The sequence below is a fragment of the Anomaloglossus baeobatrachus genome, chromosome 1 (assembly GCF_048569485.1).
Source record: "Anomaloglossus baeobatrachus isolate aAnoBae1 chromosome 1, aAnoBae1.hap1, whole genome shotgun sequence".
NCBI classification, from domain to species: Eukaryota; Metazoa; Chordata; class Amphibia; order Anura; family Aromobatidae; genus Anomaloglossus; species Anomaloglossus baeobatrachus.
The window spans coordinates 968226714-968241343 of record NC_134353.1 but is presented as its reverse complement, the minus strand read 5'-3'; the positions used below and the strand labels follow the sequence as shown (position 1 = coordinate 968241343).

At 45.8% G+C, this 14630-nt stretch overlaps 1 protein-coding gene across 1 annotated transcript in view; it reads right to left on the bottom strand.

Annotated features, from left to right (window-relative positions):
• The window catches only part of LOC142258008 (uncharacterized), a 496305-nt gene that overhangs the window by 18444 nt on the left and 463231 nt on the right, over positions 1 to 14630 (bottom strand). Inside the window, 1 exon segment of the mRNA XM_075330413.1 lies at positions 9568 to 11286. Within this exon segment, the coding sequence (XP_075186528.1) occupies positions 9568 to 11286 (1719 nt within the window).

Below are 14630 nucleotides of genomic sequence, written 5' to 3'. Positions count from 1 at the left end.
CAGAACAATTTTGGGAAAAAAAAAAAAAATTAAGGAAGTTATAGGGGTTCAAAGTTTATGAGCAATTTCTCATTTTTACAACAAAATTTACAAAGCCACTTTTTTTAGGGACCACATCATATTTGAAGCAATTTTGAAAGGTCTACATGACACAGAACACCCAAAAGTGACACCATTCCAAAAACTGCACCCCTCAGGCTACTCAAAACCACATTCAAGAAGGTTATTAACCCTTCAGGTGCTTCACAGTAACTAAAGCAATGTGGAAGGAAAAAATGAACATTTTACTTTTTGCAACAAAAATGTTAATTTAGCCTCAAATATTGCATATGCACAAGGGTAGCAGGATTAAATGAACCCCCAAAATTTGTTGGGCAATTTCTACTGAACACGCAGATACCTCATATGTGGCGAAAAACCACTGTTTGGGCGCACAGCAGGACTCGGAAGGGAAGGAGCGCCATTTGACTTTTTTGAACAGAAAATTAGCTGGAATCGTTAGCCTCACCATGTTGCGTTTGGAGAGCCCCTGAGGTGCCGAAACAGTGGAGCTCCCCCACATGTGACCCCATTTTGGAAACTAGACCCCTCATGGAATTTATCTAGATGTTTATTGAGCACTTTGAGCCTCTGGGGGCTTCACAAAAGTTAATAGAGTTGAGCTGTGAAAATAAAAAAATTTTTTTTTACCACAAAATTGTTACTTCAACCAGGTAGCTTTTTTTTTCACAAGGGTATCAGGAAAAATTGCACCATAAAATGTATTGTGCAATTTCTCCTGAGTACACAGACACCTCATATGTGGTAGAAATAAAATGTTTGGGCGCACAGCAGGGCTCGGAAGGCAAGGAGCGTCATTTGACGTTTCAAACGCAAAATTGTCTGGGATAATTAGCGTATTCCATGTTGCGTTTGGAGACCCCCTGAGGTGCCGAAACAGTGGAGCTCCCCCACATGTGACCCCATTTTGGAAACTAGACCCCTCATGGAATTTATCTAGATGTTTATTGAGCACTTTGAGCCTCTGGGGGCTTCACAAAAGTTAATAGAGTTGAGCCGTGAAAATAAAAAAAAACTTTTTTACCACAAAATTGTTACTTCAACCAGGTAGCTTTTTTTTCACAAGGGTATCAGGAAAAAATGCACCATAAAATGTATTGTGCAATTTCTCCTGAGTACGCAGATACCTCATATGTGGTGGAACTCAAATGTTTGGGCGCACAGCAGGGCTCGGAAGGCAAGGAGTGTCATTTGACGTTTCAAACGCAAAATTGTCTGGGAGAATTAGCGTATTCCATGCTGTTTGGAGACCCCCTGAGGTGCCGAAACAGTGGAGCTCCCCCACATGTGACCCCATTTTGGAAACTAGACCCCCATGGGTGGGAAGGGGAGTGGGAGGTGAGATTGGGGATAGTTACCCTACAGGATGGATCTAGGCAGCTGGATCACAGGAGATGAAGGAGGCAGCAGATCGGGGAGGGTGAGAGGTGGGGGAGGGAGCGCAGCGCAGATCACGGAGGAGACAGGTGAGCAGAGCACAGATCACGGAGGAGACAGGTGAGCAGAGCACAGATCACGGGGGTGAGAGGTGAGGGAGAGCGGACAGCAGATCACGGGGGTGACAGGTGAGGGAGCACAGATCACGGGGTGACAGGTGAGGGAGCACAGATCACGGGGTGACAGGTGAGGGAGCACAGATCACGGGGCTGAGAGGTGAGAGAGCGCAGATCACGGGGGAGACAGGTGAGCAGAGCGCAGATCACGGGGGTGAGAGGTGGAGGGAGAGTGGACAGCAGATCACGGGGGTGACAGGGGAGGGAGCGCAGATCACGGCGGTGACAGGGGAGGGAGCGCACATCACGGCGGTTACAGGGGAGGGATCGCACATCACGGCGGTGACAGGGGAGGGAGCGCACATCACGGCGGTGACAGGGGAGGGAGCGCACATCACGGCGGTGACAGGGGAGGGAGCGCACATCACGGCGGTGACAGGGGAGGGAGCGCACATCACGGCGGTGACAAGGGAGGGAGCGCCCATCACGGCGGTGACAGGGGAGGGAGCGCACATCACGGCGGTGACAGGGGAGGGAGCGCACATCACGGCGGTGACAGGGGAGGGAGCGCACATCACGGCGGTGACAGGGGAGGGAGCACACATCACGGCGGTGACAGGGGAGGGAGCGCACATCACGGCGGTGACAGGGGAGGGAGCGCACATCACGGCGGTGACATGGGAGGGAGCGCACATCACGGCGGTGACAGGGGAGGGAGCGCACATCACGGCGGTGACAGGGGAGGGAGCGCACATCACGGCGGTGACAGGGGAGGGGGCGGGTAGCTGACCACGGGGGTGAGAGGTGGGGGGAGCGTGCAGCACATCACGGAGGGGAGGGGGGCGAGCAGCACATCACGGAGGGGAGGGGGCGAGCAGCACATCACGGAGGGGAGGGGGCGAGCAGCACATCACGGAGGGGAGGGGAGGGGGCGAGCAGCACATCACGGAGGGGAGGGGGGCGAGCAGCACATCACGGAGGGGAGGGGGCGAGCAGCACATCACGGAGGGGAGAGGGCGAGCAGCACATCACGGAGGGGAGGGGAGGAGGCGAGCAGCACATCACGGAGGGGAGGGGGGCGAGCAGCACATCACGGAGGGGAGGGGAGGGGGCGAGCAGCACATCACGGAGGGGAGGGGAGGGGGCGAGCAGCACATCACGGAGGGGAGGGGAGGGGGCGAGCAGCACATCACGGAGGGGAGGGGGCGAGCACCGATCACGAGGGGGAGGGGCCGGGCAGCAGATCGGAGGGAGCGGTGGCACTATGACAGATGGAGGACAGGGTGCACGATCCCAGTCCTCCTCCATCTGTCATAGTGCCACCGCTCCCTCCGATCTGCTGCACGGAGGTGAGGGGCCGGGCAGCAGATTGGGGGGAGCGGTGGCACTGTGGCAGATGGAGGGCGGCAGCGGATCGGGAGGTGTGGGGGTGAGGGTGCGGGCAGGAGATCGGGGAGACAGGTGGCAGATCGCGGAGGGCAGCGGCGGCGACGGATCGGGATGCTTTTCGTACAGTGCAATGGCAGCGCGGCAACTTCCGGGTCCCATGCTCCGGTCTCATAACAGCATGGGACCGGAGCTTGTCGCCCTGCCATTGCACTGTGTACACTCACTGTGCTGGCGTGCTGCAGGGACGATGACAGGGGCGGTCACCGGCAACAGGTCCACTGTGATTGGAGAAATCGGTCACAAGGCCGATCTCTCCAATCAGAGCATTGGAGCTGGGGGAGGGTGATCCAGTGAGGTCACCCAGCTCCAGCCAATGGCCAGTGCTACAGCTGCACTGGCCAGGGCTGGATTTCAATGTTTCAGTCATTTTAAATGGCTGGAACATTACAGTGGCTGTGATTGGTTGAGCGGCGTTCGTCAGCCAATCACAGCCTCCGTAGGTCCGGGGAGGAGGCACCACCCCTCCTAAGGTCAGGAACAGGTCCCCTCCTCCCCGAATCTGCGGTTTTTGTTAACATATTGCAGTCACCGGAGGCTCCGGTGCCGCGATTCCGCCATGACGGAAAGATCCGTCCTTGGTCGTTAAGGCCCAGGGCACAAGGACGGATCTTTCCGTCCATGGTCGTGAAGGGGTTAAAGCAGAGTTCTGTCACACAAAATAGCTACTAAATAACATTTCCCACAAGTCACTTTACATCAGAGCAATTTTTTGAAAAAAAAAATTGTTAGGAAGTCAGAAGGGGTCAAAGTTCATCAACAATTTCTCACTTTTCCAAAAAAATTTACAAAACCATTTATTTATTTTTTTTTTTTAGGTACGACATCACATTTCAAGCGACTTTGAGAGGTCAAGGTGATAGAAAATACCCAAAAGTGACCCCATTATAAAACTGCGGCCCTCACACTACGCAAAACCACATCCAAGAAGTTTATTAACCCTTTAGGTGCTTCACAGAAACTAAAGTGAAGCGGAAGGAAAAAATGAAAATTTACTTTTTTCCCACAAAAATGTTACTTTATCCCAAAATTTTGCATTTTTACAAAGATAAGAGAAAATGCAGCATACAATTTATTGTGCAATTTCTCCTGAGTACGCGGATACTTCATATGTGTCACAGATGTGTCACCACCGGCTGACAATTCAGTGGCAGCGAGTGTTAGAAAATCCCAGAGATTGGCAGCACGTGTTGTTATCTGACAGTTCCCGGATTGTACAGCAGCGGACTCTAGGACCCTGGAGGAGGGAGGACCCTGCCCGCGAGGCCTCACAGTCTACAGGAGGAGAGAGGACCCTGCCCGCGAGGGCTCACAGTCTACAGGGAATGGGTGATGGTACAATAGGTGAGGACAGAGCTGGTTGCGCAGTGGTGTACTGGACTGAGGGCTATTGTAGGTTGTAGGCTTGTTGGAAGAGATGGGTCTTGAGGTTCCTCTTGAAGCTTTCCACGGTAGGGGAGAGTCTGATATGCTGAGGTAGAGCGTTCCAGAGTATGGGGGAGGCACGGGAGAAATCTTGTACGCGATTATGGGAAGAGGAGATAAGAGAGGAGTAGAGAAGGCGATCTTGTGACGATCTGAGGTTGCGTGCAGGTAGGTACCGGGAGACTAGGTCACAGATGTAAGGAGGAGACAGGTTGTGGATGGCTTTGTATGTCATGGTTAATGTTTTGAACTGGAGTCGTTGGGTGATGGGAAGCCAGTGAAGGGATTGGCAGAGTGGCGAGGCTGGGGAATAGCAAGGGGAGAGGTGGATTAAGCGGGCTGCAGAGTTTAGGATAGATTGTAAAGGTGCATGAGTGTTGGAAAAGAGGCCAGAGAGCAGGAGGTTGCAGTAGTCGAGGCGGGAGATGATGAGGGCAAGCACTAATGTTTTTGCTGATTCTTTTGCTGATAATATATAGGAATAGATCCCTCTGTGTGTAATGACTCTATATAATATATAGGAATAGATCCCTCTGTGTGTAATGACTATTTAATATATAGGAATAGATCCCTCTGTGTATAATGACTCTATGTAATATATTGGAATAGATCCCTCTGTGTGTAATGACTCTATATAATATATAGGAAAACATCCTTCTGTGTGTAATGACTCTATATAATATATAGGAATAGATCCCTCTGTGTGTAATGACTCTATATAATATATAGGAATAGATCCCTCTGTGTGTAATGACTCTATATAATATATAGGAATAGATCCCTCTGTGTGTAATGACTCTATATAATATATAGGAATAGATCCCTCTATGTGTAATTACTCTATATCATATATGTGTTTTCCTTTTTTATTAAATAACTAGAATATCAAAAAGTTAATTCATTTCAATTTATTGAGATGCACTTGTATATCACAAAGAACAAACCAAAATAGAAGAAACAAACAAAAACCCTTAATCCTCTGTTCTATTTCTCTCTCGTTAGTTATTCCTGTCGTCTTCTCACGCTGATTGTGGACTGAGCCTAAAGCTGGTGTCACACATAGCGACAGCGACAACGACGTCGCTGTTATGTCACCATTTTCTGACGTAACAGCGACCTTGTATGTCGCTGTTATGATCGCTGCTTAGCTATCAAACACAGCGACGCAGCAGCGATCATAACGTCGCTACATGTGCAGAGAGCAGGGAGCCGCGCACACCGCTTAGTGCTGGCTCCTTGCTCTCCTAGCTACAGTACATATCGGGTTAATTAACCCGATGTGTACTGCAGCTACATGTGCAGAGAGCAGAGAGCAGGAGCCGGCACTAGCAGCAAGAGCGGAGGCTGGTAACGAAGGTAAATATCGGGTAACCAGGGAAAGGTCTTCCCTTGGTTACCCGATGTTTACGCTGGTTACAGCTTTCCGCAGCTGCCAGACGCCGGCTCCTGCTCCCTGCTCGCTTCATTTCGTCGCTCTCTCGCTGTCACACACAGTGATGTGTGCATCACAGCGGGAGAGCGACGACGTAAAAATGAAGCAGGACATTCAGCAACGAGCGGCGACCTCACAGCAGGGGCCAGGTCGTTGCTGGATGTCACACACAGCGACAGCGATGGGACAGAAAATGGTGACGTAGCAGCGACGTCGTTGTCGCTGTGTGTGACACCACCTTAAGTCCTAGATCTAGCTCTTATTCCCTCCTCAGAATAAGATGTTTCATTATCTCCGTTTCTCTCCAGATTTCTAAGCTGCCCGGATTTGCAAGTTTAAAGAACAGATATCTCATGGTCTTATCTTGCTTGTGATGAAACCGTCCTCTCTTCTAGAACCCGTCACCTTTCCTTCCATCCAGTGAGGCCGGCCTCGCTCTCAGCAATCCAGCGGGAGGAGTTTCTTTTCAGAAGCCCCGTGCACCGTTTCAGCCTCGACCCTGGGAGGTGAAAGACTGTTGGGTTCTGGTTCGAAGGATCAAGTCGTTAGAGAAATTATTACTTGAGGCACAAATTCATCTGAAGCAAGCGGGTTTTATTCTTACAGCAAGAGACAAGGCGATGTCCTATATTACAGTACAATAGACACTCAGGCGCACCTGTCCATTACTTATTGGTGAAAATCTATATGTGTGAACGCAGCTTTTCTAGAATGTAATAATTGGAATAAGACAATTACTAATTGGAGCAAGGAATTTAATAATTGGAACAGGCGCATGTGTTTACATATCCGTTATCTAAGGCACAGGTCTGCAGATATCATACATTCTACAAATTCAAGGACGTAATTTACATTCTTGCTCATCTCTATCCTAAGTTCTAAGCATAAACATTCAAAATACATTTTGTTACAACTTTTAACTCTTGATGTTCCTAACAGTCTCTTGATCTGACGCCAAACACCTATGGGGAATTGTGAAGAGACAAGTTGCGCTTCACTTTCCATCCGGCATCCAAGCTGTAAAAGAGCTCATTCTTGAAGGGAAAAAAGATGGACGTTGTACTGCTGCCAACTCGTTCATTCCAGGCCTAGAAGACTAAAGGGTGCTTTACACACTGCGACATTGCTAGCGATGTCGCGAGTGATATCACCAACCCCCGTCGTTCGTGCAACATGTGGTGACCACTACTGTAGCGAATATTGCTACGACAGTGTCTCACGCACATAACTGTTCAGCGACATCGCTGTGACCAGCGAACAATCCCTCCTTCAAGGGGGAGGCGCGTTCGGCATCACAAAACAGCAGCCCAATAGAAGAGGAGGGGAGGAGATGAGCGGCCGGGAACATGCCGCCCACCTCCTTTCCGGTGGACGCAGGTAGGATAATGTTCGTCGTTCCTGCGGTGTCACACACAGCGATGTGTGGTGCCGCCGGAACGAAGAACAACCTGCTGAATGAAACACCAACGACAATATGATTACGAGCGACGTGTCAACAATCAACGTTTTTTCCCGTTTTTACGATCGTTGATCGTCGCTTCTGTCACACGCTGCGATGTCGCTAACGGCGCCGGATGTGTGTCAAAAACATCGTGACCCCGACGATATATCATTAGCGATATCGCAGCGTGTAAAGAACCCTTTAGTGCTGTCCTTAAAAATCATGGAGGCCACCCAAAATAATACATGTGGTAGTTTTGATGTGGAATGTACTCTTATTTTTGCATTAACTAATTTGAGCAAAACTGAAGATTCTGTAATTAGTTATATAATTAACTTTACTTTTATGTTATTAATTAAAAAATGTTTTCTGAAAAGCAGTGTTGTAATCATTGTGGAAATTATTATTGTTACGTGAGAAATTAATTAAAATCTTACCTATCAAAGGGGGTGTACTCATTTAAGCTTAGCACGGTTTATCAAAATCTATAAAACAGAACATAATTACAATTTCTTTACTGTATGGCTTTTCTCATGTCTAACAAGACGGGATTTATGTACAGTGCCTTGCGAAAGTATTCAGCCGCCTTGAATTTTTTCAACCTTTTCCCACATTTCAGGGTGAAACTTAAAGATAAAAATGTTAATGTTCTGGAGAAGAATCAACAACAAGTGGGACACAATTGTGCAGTTGAATGAAATTTATTGCTGATTTTAAACTTTTGTAAAAAATAAATAAGTGAAAATTGTGGCGTGCAATATTATTCATCCCCTTTACTTTCAGTGCAGCAAACTCCCTCCAGAAGTTGTTTTGAGGATCTCTGAATGATCCAATGTTGTCCTATTGATGATGATAAATATAATCCCCTGTGTGTAATCAAGTCTCCGTATAAATGCCCCTGCTCTGTGATAGTCTCAGGGTTCTGTTTAAAGCACAGAGAGCATCATGAAGACCAAGGAACACAACAGGCAGGTCCGTGATACTGTTGTGGAGAAGTTTAAAGCCGAATTTGGTTACAAAAAGATTTCCAAAACTTTAAACATCCCAAGAAGCACTGTGCAAGCGATCATATTGACATGGAAGGAGAATCATACCACTGCAAATCTACCAAGACCCGGCCGTCCCGCAAAACATTCATCTCAAACAAGGAGAAGACTGATCAGAGATGCAGCCAAGAGGCCCATGATCCCTCTGGATGATCTGCACAGATCTACAGCTGAGGTGGGAGAGTCTGTCCATAGCACAACAATCAGTCATACACTGCACAAATCTGGCCTTTATGGAAGAGTGGCAAGAAGAAGCCATTTCTCAAAAGATATCCATAAAAAAGTGTTGTTTAAAGTTTGCCACAAGCCACCTGCAGACACCAAACATGTGGAAGAAGGTGCTCTGGTCACATGAAACCAAAATCAAACTTTTTGGGCACAATGCCAAACTATATGTTTGGCGTAAAAGCAACACAGCTCATCATCCTGAACACGCCATCCCCACTGTCAAACATGGTGGTGACAGCATCATAGTTTGGGCCTGCTTTTCTTCAGCAGGGACAGGGAAGATTGTTAAAATTGATGGGAAGATGGATGGAGCCAAATACAGGACCATTCTTGAAGAAAACCTGTTGAAGTCTGCAAAAGACCTGAGACTGGGACGGAGATTTCACTTCCAACAAGACAATGATCCAAAACATAAAAGCAAAATCTACAATGGAATGGTTCACAAATAAACGTATCCAGGTGTTAGAATGGCCAAGTCACAGTCCAGACCTGAACCCAATCGAGAATCTGTGGAAAGAGCTGAAAACTGATATTCACAAACGCTCTCCATCCAACCTCGCTCACCTCCAGCTGTTTACAAAGAAAGAAAGGGCAAGAATTTCAGTCTCTCCATGTGCAAAACTGATAGAGACATACCCCAAGCGACTTGTGCTGTAATTGCAGCAAAAGGGGGCGCTACAAAGTATTAACTTAAAGGGGACGAATAATATTCCACACCCCAATTTTCAGTTATTTTTTAAAAAAGTTTAAAATAAGCAAAAAATTTTGTTCTACTTCACAATTGTGTCCACTTGTTGTTGATTCTTCACCATAAAATTAAAATTTTTATCTTTATGTTTGAAGCCTGAAATGTGGGGAAAAGTTGAAAAAAATCAAGGGAGTCAAATACTTTCGCAAGGCACTGCATAAAAGATTTCCCCCATTCTGAAGATTAATCTCTCCTGTGTGTCTTCTCATGTCTCACAAGATTTGATTTATCTTTAAAGCATTTCTCACATTGTGAACATGAATACGGCTTTTCTCCTGTGCGACTTCTCTTATGCTTCAAAAGATCTGATTTACTTATAAAACATTTCCCACATTCTAAACATAAATATGGCCTCTCTCCTGTGTGAAGTCTCTCGTGTCTCACAAGACTTGATTTCTGTATAAAAGATTTTCCACATTCTGAACATGTATACGGCCTCTCTCCTGTGTGACGTCTTTGGTGCAGCACAAGACATAATTTACTTTTAAAAGATTTCCCACATTCTGAACATGAATACGGCTTCTCTCCCGTATGACTTCTCTCGTGTGTCACAAGACTTGATTTACTTGTAAAAGATTTCCCACATTCTGAACATGAATATTGTCTCTCTCCTGTGTGACTTCTCTCGTGTGTCACAAGACTTGATTTACTTGTAAAAGATTTCCCACATTCTGAACATGTATACGGCCTCTCTCCTGTGTGAATTCGCTTGTGTGTCACAAAACTTGATTTATTTGTAAAGCATTTCTCACATTCGGAACATGAATATGGCTTTTCTCTTGTGTGAATTCTCTGATGTCTAAGAAGAATAGAATTACTTTGAAAGCACTTTCCACATTGTAAACATGAAAATTGTTTCTCCCCTGTGTGAATTTTTTGATGTTTATTAAGAAGTGATTTTTGTATAAAATATTTCCCACACTCTGAACATGAATATGGCATATCTCCTATGTGATTTTTCTCGTGTGTCACAAGCATTGATTTATATGTAAAACATTTTCCACATTCTGAACATGAATACGGCTGCTCTCCTGTGTGAATTCTCTCATGTGCCACAAGACTTGATTTACTTGTAAAAGATTTCCCACATTCTGAACATGAATATGGCTTCTCTCCTGTGTGATGTCTCTCGTGTAACACAAGAGTTGATTTTTGTATAAAACATATCCCACATTCTGAACATGAATATGGCTTCTCTCCTGTGTGATGTCTCTCGTGTAACACAAGACTTGATTTTTGTATAAAACATATCCCACAGTGTGAACATGAATACGGCCTCTCTCCTGTATGAATTCGTTTGTGTGTCGCAAGATTTGATTTAGTTGTAAAGCACTTCTTACATTCTGAACATGAATACGACTTTTTTGTGTGACTTCTCTGATGTGTAAGAAGATTATACTGGTTTTGAAAGCACCTTCCACATTGCAAACATGAAAATAGTGTCTCCCCTGTGTGAATTCTTTGATGTTTATTAAGATGTGTTTTATATTTAAAACATTTCCCACAATCTGAACATGAATACGGCTTCTCTCCTGTATGACTTCTCTGATGTCTAGCAAGAATCCCTTTATCTGTGAAGGATTTCCCACATAGTGAACACAAAAATGGCTTTTCTCCTGTGTGAATTCTCTCATGTCTAGCAAATTCTGAATTATTTGTAAAGCATTTCCCACATTCTGAACAGGAGTATAGCTTGTCTTTGTGCTTTGTTTGTGTTGCAAAATTTGAGCTTTTAGTAAGTTGCTTGTCACACTGAAATCTTGGCTCCCCTTTATCACCTGGAATTGTGGTATCAATCTGAGATTGCTTAGCAGAGGGCTCCTCGTGAGTAGGGGGATTATATGATGGTGAAATATCGTGAAGTCCAGGATGTAAATGAAGGGTAATGAGGTTTTTTCCATTAGGGGGATTCCTGATATCTTCTTTTTTACAATTTATTGACAAACTGTTATTCTCACAAGGATTTCCTATAAGGATGAAAGATGGATTGGATGTGATTTTTTTCTACAACACAAAAGGAATTTCCACATTTAGATAGAATAGACAAAGAAAATAGTCTACTGCGGTCTAGCAAACCAAATGCTGCCGGGGAGAATAAAGTTCATTTTCTCCCCGCTGCGTTTTTGCAGGCATTGGGCAGGTGAGAAACGCAGATTAACCTCATATCTGCAGGTTAATAGCATTATCTCTGAGGACAGGTTCCCTTTATCTTTATTGAATTGGTCATTATGAATAGGGGTTGACCTGTTCCAGGTTTATCATGGACCAGCACGGACACACAAGTCTCTCTCGTTCCTTCCTTCCTCTGTTCTCTCCCTCACCCATGACTTTCAAATTAGGTTTCACAGTAAGGCTATGTGCACACGCTGCGTTTTTTTGACGCTGCGTTTTTGTGCGTTTTTGGCCGCGAAAAACGCACAAAAACGCACCTGCGTCGAAAAAACGCGGCAAAAAACGCACGCGTTTTGCCGCGATTTGGTGCGTTTTTTTGCTGCGTTTTGCTGCGTTTTTGCTCACTGCGTCTTTATGCGTTTTTTATCAGTGAACAAAAAAAAAAAAGGTCTGATGTCATTTCCTTCTTCAATGTGTTCTTCATTCTCCACTAGTGTATGCAGAAGAGCAGACAGCTGCAGAACTACAAGTCTCAGCATCCTCGATCCAATAGTGTATGCAGGAGAGCAGACAGCAGCTGTCGAACTACAAGGCTCAGCATATGCAGAAGAGCAGACAGCTGCAGAACTACAAGTCTCAGCATCCTCGATCCAATAGTGTATGCAGGAGAGCAGACAGCAGCTGTCGAACTACAAGGCTCAGCATCCTCCATCCAATAGTGTATGCAGGAGAGCAGACAGCAGCTGTCGAACTACAAGGCTCAGCATCCTCCTTCCAGGACTGTATGCAGGATTTCTTTGCCCCCCCCAAAAAAAAAATGACATGGGCTTCGCCATATTTTTGTATGCTAGCCGGGTACAGCAGGCAGGTACGGGCTGCCCCCAACCCCCAGCTGCCTATTTGTACCCAGCTGGGAACCAAAAATATAGGGAAGCCCTTTTTTTTTTAAATTATTTCATGAATTTCATGAAATAATTTAAAAAAAAAATGACGTGGGCTTCGCCCAATTTTTGAGTCCAGCCGGGTACAACTAGGCAGCTGGGGATTGGAATCCACAGTGCAGGGTGCCCATGCTTTCTGGGCACCCCCGCTGTGAATTGCAGTCCCGCAGCCACCCCAGAAAATGGCGCTTTCATAGAAGCGCCATCTTCTGGCGCTGTATCCAACTCTTCCGGCTGCCCTGGTGACGGGTGGCTAGCCGGGTAATAATGGAGTTAGGGTTAGCTGTATATTATCAGCTAGCCCTAAGCCCGAAATTCATGGTGTCACGCCAATATTAGACATGGCCACCATGAATTTCTAGTAAAGATAAAAAAAAAACACAACACACAGAAAAATATTTTTATTAGAAATAAAACACAACACAATTAGTGACTCCATCTTTATTGAAATAAAGAAGCCCCCCTCCGCAGTAATCCTGGGTCAGGGTCCCGCGCCGTCCAATCCGGATCCAATATCATCTGATCGGTTTGCTGGAAGGCAAAGCGATCAGATGATGTGTCAGGATCAAGTGCCTGAATCCCATGACACATCAGCTGATTGTATAAACGACTTTTATACAATCAGCTGATGCATCAGCGCAAAAAAAAAAAAAAATAATAATACTCACTTATGTGCTGATTACCGGCAGCTCCTGGAGCGATGGGGCGGGAGTCTGATCCCGTCCGATCGCTGCAGCAGCTGCCGGTTATCAGGGATGAAGTCTCCTGACGCATCCGCTGATACCGGCCGGGCGCCCGCGTCACCGCGATACTTACGATCACCTGATGCGTCAGGTGACTGCATCAGGTGATCCATCGCCAGGTCCTGCATCCATCGGAGCCGGAGGTTTCCCGGCCGTCTGCACACAGCCGGAGCGGGGGTGGCGATACCGTGAGAGGAGCTGGGAGCGGGCATGGCACCGGGAGTCTGCAGACAGGTGAGTATAACTTTTTTTTTTTTTTTTCTACTGTTAACTTTTGTTTTCGCAGCCGCTTCCATCTCCTGCCTGTACATGGCGCCGCACGGCAGCTGACATGCACAGGACGGGAGGTGGAAGCGACGGTGACGGTACCGGGAGGATTCACGCTTCTGTCTATACTGACAGAAGGAATCCTCTTCCTGTACACGTCACTTTACTACCCACCTCCTGCGTTTATAGCTGCGTTTTTGGTCTTAGAAACGCACCAAAACGCACCAAAACGCAGCTATTTGCGTTTCTCATTGCGTCTTTCAACATCCCATTGAACTCAATGGATGAAAAGCGCAGTGAAAAACGCGGGAATAATTGACATGCTGCGTTTTTGTGGTCACCACAAAAACGCAGCTGAAAAAAAACGCTGTGTGGGGACAGCAAAAATGAAAACTCATAGACTTTGCTGGGGAAGCAAAGTCATGCAGTTTTGAGGCCAAAAACGCACCCGAAAAACGCGCAAAAACGCCGCGAAAAACGCACCGTGTGCACATAGCCTTATTGTTTCTCTGGCAGGTAATGAGGCCAGCTTCCAGAAGTACAAACAGACATGAGCAAAGCTCTAATAGAAGCTACCCGTGCCTGTTCCTACAGGATCAGAGCCTCAGTTATTGCAAATAAGAAATATATGAATGCAAATACGCTCAATTAGAGCTCTATAAAGAAAGGTCATTTGCTAAAGGCAGCTTTAGAGAAAGCAGTGAAGGAAAAAACTATCCTCCAGATGAAGGGAAACAGAGCTACTCAAGCTTAAGCCATTTTTTTTAATATATATATATATTATATATATATATATATATATATATATATATATATATATATATATATATATATATATATATATATATATATATATATATATATATATATATATATATATAAAAACAGTATTGCCTCCTCCATCTTAATGATTTCCTTTTCCCACCATCATCTCCACCTCGTCAACCACTATCAATTTCTCCTGCCCCTGGCGGTGAAAACAAATGTATTGACAGCCCCTTGAGGGAGAGGCTTCAGCTTTTTTCCCTCACAATTTGCTTCTGTGCAAAAAAGTGAAAAAATGTACCTCATTCCTTCCCCAAAAATTCCAGCCAGGCTAATTGCATTAAGGACAAAGTATCACCTCCTGCAAGAGGAGGAAAAACCTGGTCCTTTTTGCCATTAGCTATGCTGGATATTTTAGGGACATGGTGTGTAGATTTGTTTTCCTCCTCTTGGAGGGAAGTGATACTTTGCCCAGCTGGATTT